This window comes from Chelonia mydas, chromosome 6 (genome assembly GCF_015237465.2).
Source record: "Chelonia mydas isolate rCheMyd1 chromosome 6, rCheMyd1.pri.v2, whole genome shotgun sequence".
Taxonomy (NCBI): domain Eukaryota; kingdom Metazoa; phylum Chordata; order Testudines; family Cheloniidae; genus Chelonia; species Chelonia mydas.
Genome location: NC_051246.2, coordinates 47,343,297 through 47,368,092, shown reverse-complemented (window position 1 = coordinate 47,368,092; position 24,796 = coordinate 47,343,297). Strand labels below are relative to the sequence as shown.

The following is a 24,796-nucleotide window of genomic DNA, read 5'->3' as shown; positions in this document are numbered from 1 at the left end:
CTACCACCTGATGACTTTACCCCCAGAGAGAGGAAATAGCAGATTAAAATCTGCAAGCACCTCTATCAACCACTAACTTGTTTAAATCAAGATCAGAAAGCCCATAAACACAGAAAGAAAAAACCATAAATCTGAAGCCTCTTAAGAGTGTCTCTTGGCAATTAATGTTTTGTAAAGATGACATAAACATTTCAAAATATATAAACCTATTTCTGCTCTTCTCGTTTTACTACTAGCATCAAGCTATGATTCTATGAATATCAAATTAGAATAATAAGGTTTAATTCCTACTTTGCAGAGGACAGCGGGATACATCAGGTTGATTGTTACCTTAAATAAGTAGTACCTACTTTTCTACAATGAACTTCGTACAGATCCCCGTCTGGTAGGCAACGCAACTTATAACTAGGGTAGATTTGTTATGTATTATTTTTCTTCACTCTTCCAGGCAAAATCTGCAAGTCAGCTATGCACTCTTATAACCTTAGAGTTAAGTGTCATCCACTGTGTTTTCCCTCCCCAGTTGCCACTTAAACTGCTAGTAATAACAAATCCTTCAGGACATCAATAGAGTCACTGTGTTGAATAATCACAGCCTATCAGGCAGTAGGCTTGCAACAGCAGCTCCACTGCCTGTGACATCACTCCTGAAGCTCAAACCCCACGCTAAGCTCCCTTCATTAGTCAGTCTGTTGGTCTGTCTCCTTTTCCAGATCTACAGACCTTTGCACACCGGAGCATGCTGCTCTGAGAAGAAGAGCTGTGGAAATCAGCAGCACGGGGAAAGAAAGAAAAGAGGATACAGAGAAAGAAACAAAGAAAAAAACAAAAGACAATCTACAATATGAAATTCATCTCAGCTTGTTACTTGCTGCCTCTTTTCCCTGTTCTAGTTTTCAGCACTAGGTGAGTACAGAAAGCTATTTTACTTGGAGTTCTCTTGTTTTGTCTGCTGTTTGTCTTTAAGATTCATTCTTCTCTCTCAAATCATAGAGATTCCAGCTTCTTCCATGGTTGTAAGTTCAGAGTGTCTTTTCTTCAAATTACCGGTATTCCATTTCCCCTCGCCTCCACCCCAGATACTTTGAGAGATTCTGAATCTTCACTTGATTACTCCAGCTTATTTATGCCCTTGCCTTTTTCCCAGGAAAGCTGATTGCTCTACAATAACCGAAAGCTTTTGTGATGAAACAAAATGTTTCACAACAATAAGCTTGATATACGGTGCAATTATAACAAGGGGACCGTGTACCAGTGCAAATCAGGGAGCCAAAGAACAGAAATTGAGATCATAATAAACATTTTCCCCATTAGAGTGCAAAAATAAAATAAACACTGGAACAGTCTTACTGCAGTGAGGGTTTTACATCTGAACATAGCCTATTTTAAGGTTTATTGTTTTTCATCTTAAACACAGGAAAGATGCTGCAGTGGCAGCAGGATGCCTGACAACATGTTAAAAAGTTATTGCTATCTAGAAACATTACTCTCTCCTGTAATGTACAATACACCATGGGGAAAACAGGAACATTGTCTATTACAGGTTAAAATCGGGGCTTGACTGTGCACCATTCTGAGATATAAATTTTCCTAGGAGAGAGTATGTTCACAATGCCGGAGGCATAGCATGTGCAGCAAAGGAAAGGTAAAGCTACAACACGCTATCCTACTGTCACATTGTTCACTGATGGAAAGTTAATACTTTGTACATACTAGGTATGTTAGGTGAAGACATTTTCAAATGACACTGCTGTTGACACAAGCTTTCTAGCTTCCTGATGCTTAACAACTAACTGACATTTCTCTGTTTGTTAATAAGTACTCAGTAAACTTCTACATCCCTGGGGCATGTAATCACAGAGTGTATGTTTGTGTATATCAGGGAACTATGTCCATCCACTTATTCCTAGTATCTTGTCATAAAATCTGCAGATAACACTGATATGGATGATAACTTCCCATTTTAAGCTCTAACTGCCCCCTAATCTAAGGGATGGTGGAAGTTCATATTTAACTCATGTTTGAAAATGAGTACCTCACACCTGCAGGTGTGTGAGAGAAGAAATGGGTCAGAATGCAGAGAGTGAAGTTGCAGGCTTACCAAAGGTTTGAATGTTGGTGAAATATGCCAGAATGGTGGAATGTCTTACTCCTCTTCATGTCTTTTTAAAATATTTTTGATTTAGGTTTTAATATTAGTCAGTCCCAATCACTGTGAATCACTCCAGTATTCTTTGAAATATCTTGCAATTCCCTTTTGAGTCTTTGTGTTGTGATTCAGTAATTATCCATGGATCCCTTTTGATTTAATAAGTAGACTGAAGAAACATTCAGTATCAGTCTTGTGAAATTCAGATGAATAATTTTACTTTATCTTAAAATTGTATATTCTTTGCTAAATTGCACTGGAGTTGAATTTAAAAGGGGGGAACAGAGAGCCAACCTTTCCAGATGTAATTTTTCATCTTAAATGGGCTTCTGAGTGAAGTCCTTTATGAGGGATTCATTGGCAGCCAATCTATCTGTTAGTTAAAATGAAGGAAATAAAGGGAATTATCACATATTTCCATATTTCATAAAAAAAAATAATATACTTTGGCAAAGATAAAGGGGCAGAGCCGAAGCTGCAACTGAGGATCTGGCCCAAAAGCATTAAAAAGGAAATCTGTCATCTTAACAAGAAAAGCAGTGCTTGCATACATATGTGAACTTCAGTAAATAGCTCATGATTTAAAATTGGATTTTACTTCCCACTGCAATTTGCCAAAGTATGAATAGAAAGTTGAAGTCGACGTTTGAATGCCATATGTGATCAGTGTAACTCCAGAAAAACAAACAGAAAACTTAGAGATAGATTTGAGTGGCACATGATCAGTTACTATGAGATCTAATAAATAGTACACAAATGCAATGATTACAGTTCTTAATAAGAATCAACATTCAGGCAGAGAGATTTCAATCTAAATTCCTGTTTCAATTGTTAATATCAGGGTTCTGAATCATAGATTGTAAGATGCAGCTGTTACTTATGCTATTCCTGTGAAACCGTGCTGGATGTTCCGTTCAGCAGAAAAGTAAGTGGGACTCTAAAAATGGGGATTTGTAGGTATACAAAAGGAAATGTCCTGAAACAATGAAATGCCATATTAGAGCATTTTTTTTATTTCTCAGTTGTACTGACTATCTAAACAATGGAGCGATTTTCTTGCGATCATGACGGGAGTTAAAAAAACAATACAGTGCTATCAATATGTCGTTCACTGGGAGGAGATTGTGCTTTAGTCTGTTTCATCAGAAGGCCGTTATGTATGTGGCATTTAATAGTTCTTGCCAACATATGGTTAATGTGTAGGCTGGAACCCAAACAGAGCAGCTTTGCAGGAACAGTTGCTTTAGCAAAAAGGGGAACCTATTATCCTGCTGTGTGAAACCGCTTAGCTCAGGCAAAGAAAAGATCATGAGTAGTAATAAGTTTTCTACCATGAGATTTCTTTAGAAGTGCTTTCCTCTCAAGTTGTCGTGTATGCAGGGCAATCTCTGTGTAACCTGTTTGTGGGTGCTGAAATCAGTGAGCAATTACTTGATGAGAAATGTGGGCAGTTGCCATTTATTCCTCTTTGGCATTTGGAGAGGTCATCTTCCTTGCATCACTTTATTGTTATAGTTTTGTGAGGCCTCTGCAGAGAAACCTAATATTAAACATATTTGCATTGACGTAACACATGGTGCACATGATTTTACTTTTGGGATTTACAGAGGCCAAAAAGAACAAAGTTTCTGTTGTGGTGACTACTGCAGGTTTTTATTAACTGAAATGTGTAGATTTTTTCATAAATATGGGGTCCAGATCCCCAGCTGGATCTGTGCTGATATGCACCAGCTGAGGATCTGGCCCATCATGTGTCACTGCAAAGAAAACCTAAAGCTGTTGAAGCAAATATTATTTTTAATATATCCTGTTTGTTTATTTTTTTGGTGTTTCTCAAATCCCAGTGATTTCTCTAAATGATGATTATTTGGTGCTGTGAACAATTGCAAACATCTGAGGTTTGATTTAATAAACACCATTGACGTCACTAGCTACTGCATGAATAACAACTCCAGGATGAGGCTTTTTAGAGGTAGGGACCAGCAACTCTGTAAAAATGTCAACCCTAAGTGTACCCAAGGGGACCTTTTCTAAAGTTTGGAAAAGTTTGGATAACTTTCTTTCTTTTTTGTGGTCAGTTTTTACACGCTTTTGCACTTCCTGCTTTTGGAAGGACCAAACTATGTTCTCCTAGTATTTCCTATGCATTAGGAATGATGAAAAATATTATTTATAAAATGTTATATTGCTGTAGCACCCAGAGGCCTCAGTCAGTCAGGACTGGGGCCCTGTTGTGCTAGGTCAGGGGTGCGCAAACTTTTTGGCCCGAGGGCCACATAGGTGTTGTGAAACTCTATAGAGGGCCGGGTAGGGAAGGCTGGGCCTCCCCAAGTGGCCTGGCCCCTGCCCCTATGCACCCCCTCCCACTTCCCGCCCCCTGATGGCCCCCCTCAGAACCCCCGACCCATCCAACCCCGCCTGCTCCTCACCCCCTGACCGCCCCCTCCCGGGACGTCTGTTCCTATCCATCCCCCTGGGACCCCACCGCCTATCCAACCCCTCCCCCCTTCTGCCTGTCACCTGACTGCCCCGACCCCTATCCACACCTCACCCCTGACAGGCTCCCCCGGACTCCCATGCCTATCCAACCCCACCTGTTCCCCGTCCCGTGACTGCCCCCTGGAACCTGCTGCCTGCCCCGTTACCATGCCGCTCAGAGCGGCAGGAGCTCGCAGCCCCACCACCTGGCCGGAGCCAGCCACGCCACCCACTCTGCCCATCAGGAGCGGTGGGACAGAGCGCTGGCGTCGCTGCGGCGGAGGGGCCAGGGGCGAGCCTCCCCAGCCGGGAACTCAGGGGCTGGGCAGGATGGTCCCGCAGGCCAGATGTGGCCTGCGGGCCGTAGTTTGCCCACCTCTGTGCTAGATGCTATGCAAATACATATGAAGAGACAGTCTCTGCTCTGAAAAGCTTACAGTCTAAGGCCCTGATTCTCTAATTGACAACATGCAGGCATTCCTGAGGTCTCTCGTGGAGCCCCAGTGATCTATCTGGGTACAAGAGTGTGCCTCTATCAGTTAGCTGCAGGTTCGTATACTAAATACTGGAGATTTCATAAGATTTCTAGCCCATCTTATATAGACAAATGAGGTTTTGAATAAGTTCACGTAAATGCTCGCTCTTCTGCATGCTTATTTAAATCTATCCTCTAAAGGCCAGATATTTAACTCTTTGATTTCATTGAACATTTTGTTTAAGTCTGGACTTCAGGCACTGGCCCTAGATAGTTGAGGTTCACCCATCATAATGAAAGCTTATATTTTCCTGTAAACTCACCTAAAACAATGTTCATGGTACTATGTCTCCGCTTGGTTATTGGAAGCCTGTTATGAAACTCATCTGTCCCTGTCCTGTGGTGGCAAACCCTTTTCTGTATAAACAAAGTCTGATAGTGATCAAAACACAGTGTAATTTGATTGAAACAGGATGTTACGCTCGACACCATAGCTATAAGCACTGCAAAATGCAGTTTAATAATACTAATGTTGCTAATAAAGAAAATAATGAAATGGGTGTACAAATAACAGGAGTAAAATCAAGTCATATTAGTTTAATAGCAGGGGAATGGATGATAGCATTTTTAATAGCACAATTCCACACCAATCTTAAATTGCTACTTCAAAGCAGTCAGGAATTCATTTCAGAAGAACAAATACTACCTCAGTGACTTGTGATGGGATGAAGGTTGGTTGGTAATTTCTGGTAGAGAAGTGCTGGCATGCTGCTAGTGAAGGCACATATTTTGATCTGGTACGCCTCTGCTTCTAGAAGTTGCAGAGGAGGGAGTGGAGGAACCTTCATCCGATGGCTAGTATGCCTTTTCACTAGAAGTGTCACCTTACTACTTTTAGGATGTGTCTACACTGCAATTAGACACCCGTGGCTGGTCCGTGCTGAATGACTAAGGCTCACAGGGCTCGAGCTAAAGGGTTGTTTAATTTCAGTGTAGACATTCAAGCTCAGGCTGGAGCCTGAACTCTGTGACCCTCCTACCTCACAGGTCCTATTGCATGTGCTCTGGCCCAAGACTGAACATCTACACTGCACCTAAACACCCCTTAGCGTGAGTCCTGGGAGCCCAAGTCAGTTGGCATGGACCAGTCATGGTTTTTTTAATGGCATTTTTGATATACCTACCCTTAAAGGTTGAATTTGCTCTCTCCGTTGCTCATCACTGTTCACAGCACCTGTTTGCTTTGGTGTCTATTGTTAGGTAATATGTAGGTGGTATTTGGAATATTGTTTTTCCTTCAGCAGATACATTTGAAGTATTCCTATGCCCACTGTTAAATCTGGTGGAAGGTTAAATGTGGGTGTCCTAGAGTGTATTAGATTGATGATAAAGCAAAATGTTTAAAACATTTCTCCTAAACTAAAATCTTCCCCATGTTGTAAACATTAATTATGCTGCTACTGGAAGATGAAAGTGACTAGAAAGGGCTCCTTCCTGCCCTTCTAGGTGGAAAAACAAGCCTCAGACATGTTTGGCATCAGCTAGTGCTGCATACCGAAAGGTTGCTCTCTGAGAGACCACAATCTTGGAGTACAGGAGTGCCCTTCCTTTTCCCCATGATGGCAGGCTTGGTGTGTAGGAGAGTTCTGGAGACAGGTAGTCTCAGACAGGAACTACCATGCTGGCTGGAAAGAGCAGCTGATGTGTCCATAGGATTTGTGAGTAATAGAGACCACCTTTATGTTGTTCTTTCTGAATTCCTTCAGGAATTCAGGGGGCACTGACTGCTTACAATTAATTTCATATGTTTACCATCTCAGAACTGGTTTTCTTGGATATTAAGGCGTTTTGATTTCTAGCAAACAGGATGGTGATACGTGCCTGGTAAATGGGGTTTGTGCGTTGGGACAGGGTGGCAAGTGGTATTTGGTGTTGTATAGCAGCAGTACAGTATGTCCAGATGGATGCTCCTCATGGGCCGTTTTGCTGAACTGCAACCACACCTGATTATTTGTTCAGTATATTAATGCCAGTCAATTCCCTTGATTTCTATTAAACATAATCCGCCAAATCCATCCCTGGTTTAATTGCATTGATTTCAATGGAGCTGATTTGCCCCAACCACGATATAATTACTTATGATTTAGGGTCTAATCCTGAAAGAGACAAGAGGTGCTTAGTGCCCATAACTTCCAGTAATCTTGCTGAGAGAGAAGGATGCTCAGCACTTTACAGAATATGACTCTCAACGCTAGCCTTATCACATAATGGATAGTGATTCAGTAATTGTCCATGGATCTTTTAATTTATGGAATAGGGGATTTGCTTTCTCCATATGTTCATGATCTATCATTGAGATTGGTATGTCTGGGTATAACTCTACATATCAGTTCTATTTCCCCTTACGTCTTACGCTATGTTTATACACCTATACGTAATGTCAAAGGGTTTTATTCCTCTGTGACTTTCTTTTCCAGCGAACTAATTTATGGTTGAAAAGAAGAACGTGGGAACTGTTTTATCTGATGCATGTCAATCGGTAAGGTTAAGTCAGGAAAAGTGCCCCAAAGTTAAGAGACCTCTTGAGTCCGTGAAACTGAATAGAAAACCTCAATAGCTGGGTTTATCATGAGACTTTTGGGATTTCCTGTTTTGGCCCAAAGTACCACAAAAATAGCTTCTTGTGTGATAGTTTGGCGCTTTAATTTCTGTCCCTTGCTAGAAAAAACCACAAAGGTCTGAATTATTATTTTTTTAAATGACATTTTAAGACCCCCCTAAAACTTTTTTGAACCTCCAAAAAAAGAGCTCATAGGTTTTTTTTGTTCGTTTGTTTTTAAATGATGAAGCTCCCTAGAATTCACTGTGAAAGGATACAATAGCAAAGTAAGGCTCTGGTTGGTTGTTATGCATTTTGTAGCATTGCACTGATGCCAACTAAAATTGCAGTAGAAGTTACTTTTGGCTTTTGCAGTTTGAATTCAGTAGTTTTTTTGCATGCAGACTGATGCTAAATGAGATCTAGTGCTGCCAGTCTTTTTTTGGTGGTGGTTCTAACTGTGGACATGTATTAGTTGTTACTACTGCATGCTGTTCACTCTCAATCAATTATATTACTATTTGTCCTTTTTCATTAGACTGTGTTTTGATATTGTTTCTATGTTTAATTAAGACCTGTTCTCAGATATTTATCTTTTCAGTGCTACATTATAAGAATTGCTAAGTCATATATTGATTTGATATGTAGAAAATGTTGTGCTTTCTTATTACCTTGGTTTATTCAATGGGTTTTTAGCTGCCTTGCAGGGACCAAATCCATAAATATTCCCTATATCCAAGACAGAGAGTATTTGGTGTAGATCTGTCTCTACTCTTTCTAGTATCCTTTAATCTGTAATATTCAGTCCAGGTTTCAGATGCAGGTTATAAGTGGTATTCAATTATTACATTTAACTCTTCAGACACAACTACAGTGCTGAGTGCCACAGGAATATGAGAGAATAAATCTGAAGGTGTGTTAAATAGCTATTTTTACACATCGTTTTAAAGTGATGGAAGGTGAATTGAAATATATTTTTAGCTTCCTCCCATACCTATATTAACAATATCTTCGTCTTCACCGTACAATAGTCCTCACATTCCTTGGGGTACTGTATGTTAGAAAATTACATTTATTGTATATTTACATAAATTTACATTTTTATTGTATGTTCTCTTTATGAAGAGGAGCAATAATTCCTAGTTCCTCTACTTTTATTGCTCCTCATTATAGTTGAATTGGCAGAAACAGGATCAGACTTCAGTGAATTGAGGGAGAAAGAAAAATGAATGTATGCTATTTTAAAATATATATTAAGTTTGAACAAAAAGGATGTGTGTGAAATGCCCTAATACCCACCAACTAATATTTACAAAAGGCACACAGAGCTAGTGGGAGGAGATCAATTAAATGCTGCATCCCTGAGGTGGTCCTGCTCCTTGAGAAAGGTGAGGTTGCAGTGTTTCCAGCTGGTGAATATTAAGCCTGTAATTTCTGAGAGAGTGCTCTGAACTATATTTATATCTATTTACGTGTCCCCGTCATTGTGTCGTCTTAGTATCTCACAAACATTCATTCATTTATGCTCACAATACCTCTCAGCGGAAGGGAAGTGTTATCCCCATTTTACAGATGGGGAACTGAGACACACACAAGTTAAGTGACTTGCCCAAGTGTCGCAGAGTTGTCAGTTGAACCCGTATCACTTGAATCTCAGTCCAGTGCACTAACCACAAACAATCCTTCTTTCCTTTTGACTGTACCTTGAGCAGCAGTATAACTTTACTCCTAATTTTTGCCATATTTTTAACTCCTCCAGCCCAACACACCCTCATTCAGAAAAAAGTAATGATATGGATGTTACCTCCTCCATGCCACTATCTATCCAGCCACCCATCATGGTATTAGAGTGCCCTCTATTCTGAATAAGGCATACATGGGTTTATGGTGTTGTGGGTGATCACTGTAATTACTGCTGCTGCATCTATTACAACCTATCATACTTTCAATAACTCTTGCGGTTCCTGATAATTGCTTCAGTGGTTGGAGAAGGGAAAGAATTATTTCATCATTATTGCCACTGGTAAGCAACAGGATTCCTTTTAGAGTATTATATGGCAGTTGGATTAGCAGTATTTGATGCTGCATTTCAGGTGCTTAGGTGGCTTCATTGACATGGGCCAGAGGAGTGACAGCAGTAGAGGCAGTTCCTGTGGTTCCCTAACTTAGAATTGCTAGGTGAACTGTAACAACCTCCTGAGCCTATGATGGTAGGAGCCAGGGTAATAAATTGTGCACAATGTGTATATCTTCTTGGTGATTTTTTTTTCTCCATCCCTGCTTCATAATTTTGGACTGACTTTTCTGTTTGTTGTTTGCTACAGATTAGCCTGTGGTATTGGGCAGGAGAAAGGTGAGACTTTACTGAAATGTAGATGAGAGAAGTAAAAAGTGTGAGAAATTGAATTGACCAGGTGGTAAAAAGAGGATGTACTTGAGGTAGCTTTAGCTTGGTTGTTGAGGGAGAGTAATTTGTTCCCCCTGGTACAGCAAATTAAATATGTACTCAAACAGAGACAACTATCCAAGTGTGAGGTGGGGGGAGGGGCAATCATAGTTTTTGCTCACATTTCACTTCCTAAGTCTTAAAAGGTAACATTTCTGCAAGAGGGGGCAAATCCTAGTTCTGGAGTGGTATTCATTGCTGAAATGGATCAGCTTCATATTTAATACTCATTATCAGTACTGAAATAGCCACAAAGGCCAAAGTACTCTCTCGCTGTTGGGGCAGAGGGAGATTTCCCAAACCTGAGCCATTCTTTTTAGGTGACAAATCTGAGGAACTGTCCTAGATTGAGATGTCATTAGAGGTGTCATTAGGTTTTGGAACAAATTGATAAACTAAACAGTAATAAGTTACCAGGACCAGATGGTATTCACACAAGAGTTCTTAAGGAACTCAAATGTGAAATTGCAGAACTACTAACTGTAGTCTGTAATCTATCATTTAAATCAGCTTCTGTACCAAATGACTGGAGGATAGCTAATGTGACGCCAATTTTTAAAAAGGGCTCTAGAAGTGATCCCAGCAATTATAGGCTGGTAAGCCTGACTTCAGTACCAGCAAAACTGGTTGAAACTATAGTAAAGAACAAAATTGTCAGATACACAGATTACCACAATTTGTTGGGGAAGAGTCACCATGTTTTTTGTAAAGGGAAATTACGCCTCACCAATCTACTAGAATTCTTTGAGGGGGGTCAACAAGCATGTGGACAAGGGGGATCCAGTGGATATATTGTATTTAATTTTCAGAAAGCCTTTGACAAGGTCCCTCTTAAGCAAAGTAAGCTGTCATGGGATAAGAGGGAAGGTCCTCTCAAGAATGGGTAGCTGGCTAAAAGATCGGAAACAAAGGGTAGGAATAAATAGTCAGTTTTCAGAATGGAGAGAGGTAAAATATATTCCTGTCTCATAGAGTTAAATGGTCCATCAGGTAGCTTGAGCCAATTCTGTGGCAGGGACCAAAGCCTTTTATTTTGACCCTATGTTCAATAGAGAGCCTGTGTGGGTCCATGAGAACTGGGGTGATGTGCTTGCAACAGCCAGCATTGCTGAGTAAGCAGGCTGCCACATCTGGATCCAGCTGGAGCTTTTTGTAAAGTTGGCACTTTTGTTCCTACTTAATAATATATCACATTAATATACTTTGGGAATCACAGATGTGTGGATCACCCTGGCAAAGTCGAGGTGTGATAAAATGGGTCATGTTGGTATAGTGAGCTGGAAGCGGAAACCCGTGTTTTTGCGGACATAACTATTTGGATATATTTAGTTGCAGTGGGTAGTTCAAAAGGACATGGAACATCTACACAATCTGAGAACTGATGTTGTTAAAGTGGTGAGTTCTTCCCTGTGCCTACACCACCTCGCTCTTTCCAGAGGTTATCTTCAGCCAGCTGCTTTTTATGCAGGTGCTGATGTCTTCCAGGCATGTTGAAAGCTGGGAGATAGTTCTATTTGTGTTAGACAAATAGGAGACATTGAGGTGGTATAGGAGATGATAGGGTTGAGGTTAGACTAGCTTTCATGATGTGCCAATGGCTCCAAAGGTATAGCTATGAAAACACACAGATATAAGACTTCTGAATAAGGAAATGCCATTCTTTATATTCTGAAGTCCCTTTCCCCATCCTCCCACATGCTATTATCATGTTATAATTATTGATGGCCACTATTGCTGCTACCAATATAAAAAATCTAGTTTGAATATCATTCACATATTTTCCAACAGATTTTGTTTAGATCTTTCTGTAAGTTCACTGTATATTCATCATGTGTGTGTTCTACTGTCTCTTTGTTTTCTCTTCTTATATAGAAATGTCAGCAACCCAAATTAAAAGAAGATTGCAAAAAATAAATGAGTGGTAAAAGCCAGAAGCAAAATTTGGAGATAAATGTATTTGTCAGAATTGAAACCTTTGACTGTAAGTGCATATCTACACTACAGACTTACATGTAGTGTAGACACGCTGCCTTATGTCATCTTGTGTAGTGTAGACCAGGCCTAATATTTTTATAATTTCTCCCATTTGAATTTGAAAGAAATGGGAGGGGAACAAAAATTGCTCCTATGGTATTATCTATACAAATAAATTCACACCTCTAATATGTGAAGGTATATGCAAAAGTAAAGAGCTTATTTGAAAGAAACCGGTATCATTGGATTTGTACTAAAGCCTTAAAAAAAATTAGAAATCCAAACAAGCACAATTATATATTTTTATTTAGGCAGCTGAGAAAGGATAGCTCTAAAACCATCTAAAATTCATATTGCTTTTTCACTCTTTGTAAATACATCTCACAGGCCTTTTATGCTCACAAGTATATTCAAGTTTCCTGAGCGACACTGACTTTTAGGGCTTAGAAGGCCTACACTCACTGCACCACACTAGATTTTGTATCTTTTAGGCTCTTTTTATTAGGAACTTTGTAATGGTGGTTGGGGCTTGGAAACTACTCCAATGAGGGAATTTTTCTCACTATTTCTCTTTTTTCCACTAGCTATCCTAGCTATTAATCTTTCTCCCCTCATTAGTGGGTGGTCATAACAAGAGCTGGAAGTGAGGAAAAATCTAGCTGGTGTGAATCTCTCACATGTTTATCATCAAGCTAACATTAGATGTACATCACTTATTAAAGTTGGCAGTGAGCATTCAGGTACTGTATATGGAGTGATGAATTAACCCTTAATATTGCCCTGGACTGAAGCTGAAGCTGTTGGCTCCAGCTCACTGCATTTGTTTTCAGTTGAAAAACTTTGTTAAAATCATGGTGCAGAACATTTTCATTGTTTTTGCAGATTTGGGGAATGTGCATTTTAGTTAGATTTAAGCTCCCAGAATGAATCAAGCACAGGGGCCAAGGGTTGCCCTCCACCTGCACAGGATTACTCCCACCTGAAATCTATGAGGCCAGAATTTTATCTGTTTTTTAGGCTTTAAACTTGTCACTGGTCTGAGAGCGATTATTGCCACGATTGAAATGCTAAGAATTACTACTATTATTATGTACCTCTAATACACATCTTAAAATATTCACATCAGAGGAACCTGAATAAAGGAAGCTCTAGATGAAACATTGATCAGGAAAAAGCAGGAGAGCAGGGAGGGGAGAATAGGAAAAAATACAAATGATTCAGATCCTGATATAAATCTGAGGTAATTCCACTGAGTTATGGAATTATCCCAGATTTACATCAGTGTAACTGAGATCAGCATTCATCCAAATGACTTTGGGTGCTGTGTGCATTTGGGGGTTCAGATTGCTGCGAGCTGTTGAGAGAGACAGAAGCAAGAAAACTGCTATTTTCAGTGTGAAATATATGTGTATATATTTATCTGTATTCAACATCAAACTGCTATATGTTTAAAGGAGACATGAAAAAAATCACTGATGCTATCACTTCTGTGGAAATGATCATCTCAGAGAGAGGTGTGTTGAAAAGTTTCACCAGTTAATGTTTCTTATGCTCTTATTTCTCCCTAATAATCTCTCCATTAATCTATAAGAGATACTGTAATTAGTTTCTGTAACCAAAGAATACATTTATTTTTCAGAGTGCAGAATAATATTAAAGATGAACATGCTGCTGTGTAAAGCAGCTTCTACACATATTGAAAACCTGAGATATAATCATGGCAATTATTACTGTAAGAAAATTTGTTTTCAAATACATGCTCTCTCTAAGGCTGGCTGAGACGCTTTGGACATTGTCCTCAAAATAGTTGTGCTCATAAGTGTATTATTACTCCCATGGACGAATACACTAAGGCTGCGGGAGAAAATAAATTTGCAGTCAGAACAGAATCCAAGAGTGGACCTTCAGATTGCACCAATTCTTTTCCCATTTTTGCTTTATATTACTATTTGTGTATCTTTATGGCTAAGATACTTTATTTTGTATACAGTAGCCATATGAGGACAGAGTCGGCGCCTATTTCACAGTCTATTTTAGAGCAGTGGTTGATACCCTGATTTGAGATACTAAGGAACAAACCAGAAAGAGCTTGCCTCCATTAAGAGAAATAGCAATGGATTTCTGAGTGCATCTATCCCATCCGGAGGCACAGTGGGCCACCAGTAAAATTTTAGATGGCTGAGGAGGGAGGGATAGAGAAACAAAATAATGCTGACAGGAAAGTTTGTATTGTTCAGCGGATACATGTCACTGGGGGCATTGACTGGCCTGGCATGACTCTACTGCAGTGAAACTTGTAGCAGGCAGTAGCTTTAAATCAATGATTTGATCAGCTTCAGTAATTACTCACCAAAATACTCATTTAACTCCTTTTATGGCTTCATTGTACCATCAGCTTAAAATGGAATTTAATTTTGACTTCTTTTGAAACGGCACTGCAGTATGTTATTGCCAATCTATTTTGTACTGTGTATTAAGCTTATTTGGTGACTGAAGAAAGATTATTTTAACATGGAGCCCTTTATGAGATTATAGTAAGTAAGACAAAACACCTCTTTGGGTAAGCTGTATTGTCAGTCTTTGTTCTCTGAAAAAGAAAAGGGTAACACAAGTAAATGCTAATATTGTTTAATTAAAAGCACAAAATAGCTTTCAATTTAGGTTTAAAGGTTATGTTCTTTAAAGAACGCTAAAGGTTTTTATGCACTCACTGCAGTGTGTGTTCTTCATTCACCACTGTTCACATTTTATGGTGTTGTAAACTTATTGTAATCAGTGGAGTTACACCAGTGCAAAAGTAGAGTAAAAGAGTGGTGAATCAGCCCTCAATTTAGCAATGGCAGAACTGAAACAGGTATTATGAGTCAGTTCAGTTAAGCATCGAAAGAACTGGGAACTGAATTTCCTGTCCATCAGGTGTAGCTCCATTTATGTCATGGAGCTACTCACTGGTGTAAAACAGCTGTGACATCAAAATTAGGCCTCTGATATTTATCTGAGCATCCTTGGCCCAGAATTTTCACAAGGTTCAGGTTTCCTTGTTTGAAAATTTCTATTGCTACTTAATTTTTAAATAGGCAAAAATACAAGAAAATTAAGACCAGTAATTATTTCTGCTTTTCATTTTAGCAGGCACACAGAAGTTCAGCAACAAAAACCTTTTATTTTAAGGTTTCAGAGTAACAGCCGTGTTAGTCTGTATTCGCAAAAAGAAAAGGAGTACTTGTGGCACCTTAGAGACTAACCAATTTATTTGAGCATAAGCTTTCGTGAGCTACAGCTCACTTCATCGGATGCATATCACGAAAGCTTATGCTCAAATAAATTGGTTAGTCTCTAAGGTGCCACAAGTACTCCTTTTATTTTAAGAGATTTTCTGTCAGTACTCCAGACAGCTCCATGCCTGACTACATCTCAGTCCGTCCGTCCGTCCTTTCTTCCAAGCCTTCTGTTCACTACTGTGAGGTCTGATTCAACACACTCTTACACTGAAGTCAGTGCAGTTTCACTGATGTTCAACTTGTGTAACTGGACAGAGAATCAGGTCCTGTATGTCCTGCCAAGGTCTCTTGCCTTTAGGAGAAATATATTCCTGTGCTGGTACTGAGACGAGCAGGGCTGATGTGGGGACGGTGGACATGAATTGCATTTCCTTGAATCCAAGGTTGTTGGGAGCCAGATTGTTCTTGTGCAGGTCAGGGCTGCCCTGAGGGATGCTCTAATTTATGCCCAGGCACTAATGGTCCTGACTCCGTGACCACTCCCCTTTTCTTTCTCAATAGGCACGCTGGCCTGCCTGCAAAATTCCCACAGCAGGGCTATTCTTGGGGGCTCATGTGGCTGCTTTGCAGTCACTTGATGCTAGGATAACCTACTCAAAGAGGACTCATGAACTAAGTCCTTCATCTCCTCCCACTCTCAGCTAACTTCATATCAGCTTTCATGTTGTCACTGTACTGAGAAATGCCATCCATGTGTCTCAGTGGGTAGGGGAACTTGATGCGACCAGCAGTGAAGGGAGACAGCCCCAGCAGCAAGGGAGGAAGACACTTGCAGAGGGGCTTCAGGTAGGGGGGCAGGTGCGGATTGGCTAATGCCAATGCCAGGGATTTAATCTGGAGCAAGGGCCATATTGAGTCTCTTTTAGCTCTGTTCCTGCAGGGATTTTGCTGATGGTCTTGGGCTCTTGGAATAGGCTGAGATCCCTACCCTTGAGCACCCTTTGTCCTCATTGCAGGGCTAGGACTTCAAGAGAGCTGATTCTGGGGATTAGGCTGAGGAGAGCCTACCCCGAGTTGTGTGTTTTATGGTAGGAGCCCTGTAGCACGCCCTCTCCTGTGTTTACATTTTTTTAATAAAAAATCAATCCATGTGTCTGTCCTCATTTTGAGTCTGTGTGCAGATCAACAGCCTTCTGATTAAGGTACTTATGACATTCTGGGGTGCAATTCAGACCACAGTGGGGTTGTCACCCCCACCCTGCAACTTTAGGTGCCTCCCAATGCTTTGCTGCTGTAGCTCCAAGTGGGCTGCTCACAAACAGCATTCAGGTCACACCCTGAGTGTCTGTGTATAGCCACAGCCCTAGTCCAACAGCTCCAACCCCAGCAGCCTGTCAGCAAACACCAGCCACATTGCTTACTACGTGCAGGGTGACCCCCACTACACTGAATCTCAAATTCCCCCCCCATGTGTGTTCTGTATGGTCCAGCCCTCTCCTGGACAGTCCACGTATATTAGGTCCATTGCACCTCTAAAGGGATCAATATACAACAGTTTGGTACTTTTAAAATTGAATTGAGTTGAAAGACAACACTGGATTAGTTTCTGAGTAATAGCCGTGTTAGTCTGTATTCGCAAAAAGAAAAGGAGTACTTGTGGCACCTTAGAGACTAACCAATTTATTTGAGCATGAGCTTTCGCGAGCTATATCTCACTTCATCGGATGCATACTGTGGAAATTGCAGAAGACATTATTATATACACAGACACCATGAAACAATACCTCCTCCCACCCCACTCTCCTGCTGGTAATAGCTTATCTAAAGTGATCATCAAGATGGGCCATTTCCAGCACAAATCCAGGTTTTCTCACCCTCCGCCCCCCACAGACAAACTCACTCTCTTGCTGGTAATAGTTTTCATTAAAGCATAAAACAAGTTTATTAGCCTACAAAGAGAGAGATTTTAAGTGAGTACAAGTATAAGGGGTTAAAATCAGAAATGCTTTCAAGAAAAATAAAGATAAGATGTATTCAAAACTTAACAAACTCGACTTGGTTCAAGGTGATATTCTTACTATATGTTCCCAGCATTATTGCTGATCAGGTTTCAAGTCAGATTCTCCCACAAACTCCATAGGCTATTTCTTTTGGTTGCTTAGGTGAAGGAGAGAGAGATGGGGAGAGAACGTCGGGTGTTTTCTGCCCCCACTTTTATAATTGTCACCCTTTGAAATGCATTTTCCTGAGGTTTACCACTAAATAATGTTCATTCTCACTGTGAGGGTGGAGTCAAGGAGTATGCTGTCTGTTTGCTAAGGTGCAGATCTGTTTGTTCCTGCCCCACTTCCTTGCCAAAGGATGCCCACATGATAGGTGATTTGTCCATCAGCTTTGATGACACCTGGCTAGAGGTGTCAACTTGTCTTTTGTCTTTAAGAAACAGGTTAATCCACTCCCCAAATTAGTCTGGTAAACACACTTCAGTCATAATTTCACCTTATGTTCATAACTTTACATATGATGTTGCTACATGGATTTCACCATGATATTGACCAGCAAGTTATTAGTTTTCAGATGATACCATATAAGTCATATTTTGTACAAAGATTATTATAATAGTGTGTAGGGTGTAAATACGGGCATGCATTCAGTCACAGCATCCCAAACAACTTTCCTTTCTTCCTTTATATCTTGTTCTGAAACTGCTCTTCCCCCAGTCAATAAAGTCTGAGGGATGACATTGGCATACAACTCTTTAGTTGATTTCTGAACTGACTCTGTTTCTGGCCTTGGTCTGAAGCTCTTAAGGACTGAGATTTTTGTCCCTTTTTAGTGTATTTTACTTGTTGTGGTGCATCCTCTCTCTTATTAAATGCATTTTGAATTTACTCTGGAAAATTGTGGGATAGAGTCGGTTATTGTGTATCTTTCTGTTGTGTTCTCATTGTGAATCTTCTACCTTTCTCGTGTTAATGTTTCCAGCAATGTAAATGGAACCGGGCTCTTCTGCACAATATAAGTACTCCACTTGATGATAAAGCCAGTGCTAAGTTGGTTGGTATGAACTTGAAAAATACTTTACTTAACCCATTTGTCTTCTATTATGTAGGAGGGGGTAGAACAAACATGTAATACTTTCAACTTGAGTTAATCTTTCTCTGGGACAATCCAGAAAAATGACTAAATATCAAGTAAAGCAGCTGTCCTGTTAGGGACCTATGTGTACACAATGAACTGTACATTAAAATTGAACAATGATCCAGTTGTAAACATAATCTAAATATTCCAAAATTTAAATTATAGTTGTTTCTGTGCCCCTGCAGAATAAACAGATACACTGTAGACAACTGAGAACACTTAACATTGAAAAGTCACAACCTAGTTACTTCCTAAGTATAAGAAATAGGATGTGGCACAGTATTTCAGATATCACGCAATAGATCTGGCCCAGATCTTTAGCTGATACCTGTAAATGTACACAACCTGAGAATCTGGCCTGTTAACTGTAAATAAGGACTTATTAGTGAGCACATTGGCTTTGCCTTTTCAAGTGTCACGTTTTTCATCTTGCTCCAAAATAAATGCCTGGGATTGCAGTCTCTAGTTGACTATCGCTGTTCTGCATTTTCATGGTCCCAAAACATAAACTTTTTTTAGTTAAGATTACTAGCCATACTTACCCCAGCCTTCCTCCTGTTCTCTCTCTTCCACACCCACAGCTCCTCTTTGCATCCCTGTTTGTTTAATAGCAGGCAGGAGCAAAGTGCTCCTTCAGTATTAGGACTTAATGATATATGGATAGAGATGAGGTTAAATGGGAACTGGCAGAATGGGCTGCTTTATGCTGGACATAGTGGTATCCATCATTCTCTGTTTTCCTGAGCATGTGCCATGTCCTAATGATTGAAGAAATTGGTGTTTATTAGGCCAGATTCTCAGCTGACCTAAATTGTTGTTGCTCCACTGATTTTTGCCAGGATCTAGCCTGCTATTTGAGGTCACATGATTTGTTTTAACTGACTACTTAATAGATAAAAATCAAAAGATCTAGGCATTCAGATATCGTAATGATAGGAATGCTACAAAATTCTATACAGATGGGACATCTATAAAGGCAGATTCTCGTGTGTGCCAGAACTCAGGTTATGGTGCTCTGATTCTCAAGGCCAAGCTCTCTCTGAAAATGCATATGGCATAATGGTCCCTAAACCAGTGGTGGGCAGGTCTACCAGAGTGGAGCGAAGCTACAGACTTCCCTGCTGCCTCCTTTCAGCAACATATTTTCTATAAGGGGAAGGACAGGGTCCAGATCTCGAATAGATGCACTGGTCAGGAGTTCTCCTCCAACAGGGGATTAGGTGCTGGTGATTGATCTCCTTTAACCACCTTGATGGTGCAGATGGGTTAGATCTCAGAATAGAATGTCACACCGTGTATGTGCACATGCATATGGAATGACAGGGCTCACCGTTTTCATCTTGCCAGTTGTTCCTTAGTTAAGAGTAAATAAATAAATGTATCTATTTATTCCCTATCACAAGTAGAATACTTAGTGTTTCATTAGCAATAAGTGATGCAGCAAGCATACAGGCATTGTTGTGGGTCAGAGATCTTTACTGAACATGGACACTTCGTTGAGTATTACATGCTGAGAGGCCTGTATTTATTTGGTAGTAGCCTGGCCCAGTTTCCATTTCTGAGCTGCTGATGTCTTACCAACTAGGTCCCTCCTGAAATGCAACCCTCCTTGTGAAGTTCTGACATTGTGAATACTTAGAAAAAAATTCCAACTCCCTTAGATAACTGTGTATTATAAAATGCATGGATATGTGCAAATTTGTATGTGTTGGTTATTAGTCAAGTTTTCTTCCATTTTGACAACCATATTGTTGTTGGTAATATGTTAGCTACCAATCTGGTGTAATCTGCATGGTAATTATTCACATGTTTTCACCTTGGGCAGCAGAAAACCAGAACTTATTGTTTCAATTGGAAATGCCAATTTATGTTGCCAGGTGAGAACTGAAATCCTGAGATTTCCCTCAGTAATACAGGTACATGCATTGTTAGATGGGTATAAAGAAATTTCAGACGTATGGCTGAATCCTTGAAGAAAAATGCAGTGATGAGGGACATATGTTGGGCAGAGTGCAGAGAGAGGAGAAAAATAGTGTCTGAAAGCAAAGATGTAACCATGTATTTAACTGTTGCATGAGGTGAGGCATGCACAGTTGAAGAACTTACTAAATCAAGCTAAGCTGAAACAGTAGGCCTACAAAGAAATGTATCTTGTTTATCCCTCTTCCCATCCTTCAAGATTGATGTTTATGCTGCTGTGGAAGGAGAAAAGAGCATATGCAAGTATCTTGGATCTTTTAAATTTGAAGAATTTTGACAGGTGGATATGAGAGATCTGTCCATGTGCTGTCTGAAAAAAGGAAGTCATGCAGAAAAAGTTACTTGCAGAAATACAGCTGTCACTATGTGGTAGAGTTATTAGTGGAAGCAGAGTTAGCAGAGAGTAAAGGCATCAGCATTTGCATAACAACTGATAACTAGCCAAGATTGGAGTAGAGCATTGGTGGAAAAAAAATCTAGGGATCTGGGATCAGGGACTCTTATTTATGGGTTTAAAAAAAAAAGATTTTCAGCTTGATTCTCAGCCACTGTATTGGAATTTCCTTTGAAGCTGGCTTATGTAGTATATATCCAGATGCTCTATCAGGAGGACTTCTGCTCAATTTTCTGTTGGGGGACAGAGGTGGAAAAACTTGTGCCCCTCTCCATGTGGGTCTCTCATCTCCTGTGTGAAAAGAGGGATTAGCCATCCCTGTGAAAGCCTACTCTTTTCAGGTTTGGGGATTTGCACAGGGAGAGTGGCCAGGTCAGCTGGGATGTGTATAGTCTATCTACCCCACAGAATTCACTATGGAAATGTAGTACCAGCTGATCTGTTACCTTTCCATAGTCTTCCTTCCACACTGGAGCTACGTGGCAGGATATGTGGCCATGTGGGGAGGTGGTATTGGCATCCCTGGTGTAATAAAGAGACACAGGATCTATGTGCAGGTTGATTTTGCAGATGCCAGAATATCTGGGGAATTCAGAGACAGACCTGTGGCTTCTGCTGCGGGGAGAGAAGCCCTCCTGAGTTCTTCTCAGAGTAAGACATGGACTGCCATGGACGGATTTTTGCACATAGGAACTTAGCCACCTTTTGCAAGTTTTCCGAAAGAGGGGGTGACACCCTGTTAAGTTCCCAGATGAATGCATTAGTCATATTTTTTTAAAAAGGCACTATGATGCAATGGGTAGATCTATTGGCTGTAAGTATACATGCCACTAAATAATACTGACTGCACTTTACAAATTGAAGCTGTCAGCAGGGCTAATATAGTAGCAGAAGTAGGAAATTGCAGTATATGGTGAGAAAGGGGAGAAGTGAGTCACATGGTCCATCTTGGCAAACTTTCATAATTTGGTTCAGGAGGCGAGTCTATACTAAAGATAAACTCAACTACACAGCAAGCATGTACCTAGTCCATGATGGATCTTTAGGCAACACAAGGTAAATCAAACTCCCAGAATACATTTGAATGCCTAGAGTTTTTTCCCAGTATAACTGCACAAGGGTTAGAACCACTTCCTCCATTCTTGTCAAACAATAATTAGTGGCCAGACACTGAGAAGAGGAGTGTATGCCTCGATCCATGCTCAAAAAGGCACCCTCCACATGGATCTCTCTCCCCTAGCAGGGACACTGGGTTTCCATACACTGGGAGTGGACAGGATGGGCAGTTTCTGGATAAAGAAGATGAGCATGTTTTCCTCCAAAATACTTGCAGGAAAATGATGAATGTTAATCCCACTAGAGGATTTCTTTTGCTTGGATAAGCCATGTCCTCATCTCTTGAGGGAAGAATTTCAAGGAGTCTCTCTGGGGGCAGAGCATAAGTTTTCCCACTCTCCAGCTAGGTTTTCTGTGAGAATTAACTCATTTGCTGGTAACAAAAGTAACTGCTTTTATCTGGGTTTGTGAAAACCGCTCATGAAATCACTAACTGAAGATGTCACTTGCAAGACACCTTACATGGAATGTTAATCTAGACTCCCTATCATACATGCTAAGTATTGCTACCCACAAGCCATTCATCTTTTTACCATCAGCATGGATCTTTGAGCAAACTAGTTCATGGCACCCACTTTACTTTCAATATTAGCTACCAGGGATACTTTCTGGTGCATGATGTTGCTGTTGACCTCTTTCTCTTTTCAAAGCTTTTCTGGAGATCTAGTAGAAACCTCCTCATGTAGCTACATGTGTAGATTCACCCATTTTCATTACTTTTCAATGACTTTTTTTTTTTTAAAAAAATCACTCTCTTCTCAATAAAACATTTTACTCATTATGGGCTTGATCCTGCAATCTGTACTTAGCCTTCCTTCTGCTAGGAGACCTAATGATGATGATGGAATTACGTGCAGGAATAAGTGTACACACAGTAGTAATTGTTTGCAGGACTGGACACTTGGTTTCCTTCATATAAAAGAATGATTAAAGCTCCATTTAGTAACATATCAGTCCTTACCATTCAAAAACAATTACTGTACCTATTTAATTCTCTTTGATAAAAATGGCTTTGCCTTTTCACCTCCTGAGTTAAATGTTCATGTCTTGGATTTTGGACACAGATGAAACTTGGTTGGATTTCGTTTTAGGGACAGATATTGGCCCATATAATAAAAGCACTGTACTGTTTGATACAGTTTGCAATACAAGTTAAAAAACAAACAAAAAAACCCTTTAATTTTGGGTCAAACAAACATTGTTTTGGGTATTTTTAATAAAAGCAAAGGAAATAAAAGTCTGGATTCAGAAAACTCACTTGTTGGAGTGGTGGTGGTTCCTCCTTTAACACTTAACCCAGTGGTTAAGCCATTCACTTGGGAGAAGGGAGACCTGGGTTCAAGTCCTTTCTCCAGAGCAGAGATGAGTGCCCTAACTACTGGACTAAGGGTTATTCCGCTGTTGAAACTGTTCCACTTTGTATGCAATGCATCCGTAGTCACTGGGCCAGAAACAGAGGATGAATGACTCCAGCCTGGTTATTAAAGTACTGGAAAACCTGGATTCCAGTTCATGCACCATTTAATAATGGAGCATAGAGCACAACTGGGCCCTAACTTTAGCAGTGATAATGGTAAAATGCTAGTCACATACACATTTATATATACTCTAGAGTTAAATTTAGGAGTTTTGTACTCTTAAGCTAATTTTGTGAGTATAAGGTCACAGCATAAACATAATCATAAGCCATTATTAAAAAGGACTACTCTAGGACCTAGGTGAATCTAGTTACATTTTGAGCACACAAACTAGAATAATAGCAAAGAACTGGATTACAAGAAGTCAGGTAGGTTGTCCGTTTTCTCCTGTAGTGAACAGAACATTAGCAGTTGTTAGATTAAAACAATATAGTTGTAAAAATGTTTCTGAAATACACTTGAGTATGCCTCGTAAATTTCATTTCATTTTAAAACTGCATAGGAGATTGTTTCATTTCTTGTTGCCTTTTGATTGCAATTCTTATTGCAGGGCTGTGACTTTTAACTCTCTGACAAGCAAGCAAAATTTGTTTTATTAAAAAGAAATAGTTAGGAATTACAAGTTTAATAATCTGGTTCCAGTGAAGTAGATCACAATGAGAGAGCATCTGCCATACATTTCAAAACAGATGGTTCCTTTCTTGCATTGTGCAGTTTTTCCTTTGGAGATGATTTTTGTGTTTGGAGTATCACTGAGAAGCTGGGTCATGATGACATGTTCTGACATGCAGTCCAGTTTAAAATGAAAGGCAGAAGGGACCATTTGATCACTTACAAATGCACTCTTAAAATCACCAATTTTATCCTGGTATGTTGAAATAGTTTAATAATAGTAATCGGGGTTTTCAAGGGAGCATAAGTGAGTTAGATGCCCAACTCTTGAATTTTAATGAGATTTGGGTGCCTAACTCCCTTAGGCTCCTTTAAAAAAATCTTACAAAACAAGCCATTTTGCATCATTAAACATTCAGTCATTGTGGGGTGTAGGATTGGCAGTTATATGATTTTCAGGACAAAAAGTATATTATAGTAGAGAGATGCTGTTGTGAACGAAAGCCATACAATTATTTTTACTTAGCTGGTATTTGTATAGAGGTTGATAATATACAGGCTGCAGCTCATACAATTTCAAAATTGTCCCTAGAGGTATGTAGTTCAAAACACAATTTCTTTAAGCTTTTATGATCCTGTTGTCAAAAAACAACAACAACAAAAAAACAAACCCACCCTCCTTGTCAAGCTGCTGTGCCTGATTGCTAAGGAATTCAATATTTCATTGGAAAGATATAGACCACATGAAACAAATTCTGCATAAGAATAAACCTATGAAAATTGCTGCAGGGCA

General features: G+C 39.9%; 1 protein-coding gene across 4 annotated transcripts in view; it reads left to right on the top strand.

Annotated features, from left to right (window-relative positions):
- Positions 1–547: 547 nt before the first annotated feature.
- LUZP2 (leucine zipper protein 2) overlaps positions 548–24,796 on the top strand; it is a 329,631-nt gene continuing 305,382 nt past the window's right edge. For 2 of the 4 annotated variants that reach the window (XM_007067922.4, XM_037899935.2), the window contains exon 1: positions 565–906. In XM_007067922.4, coding sequence (XP_007067984.2) covers positions 845–906 — 62 coding nt within the window. In that variant the 5' untranslated portion in view covers positions 565–844. Of the gene's footprint in view, positions 907–24,796 lie in introns of all 4 variants that reach the window. The other 2 variants (XM_043549073.1, XM_043549074.1) reach the window with 2 other exon arrangements.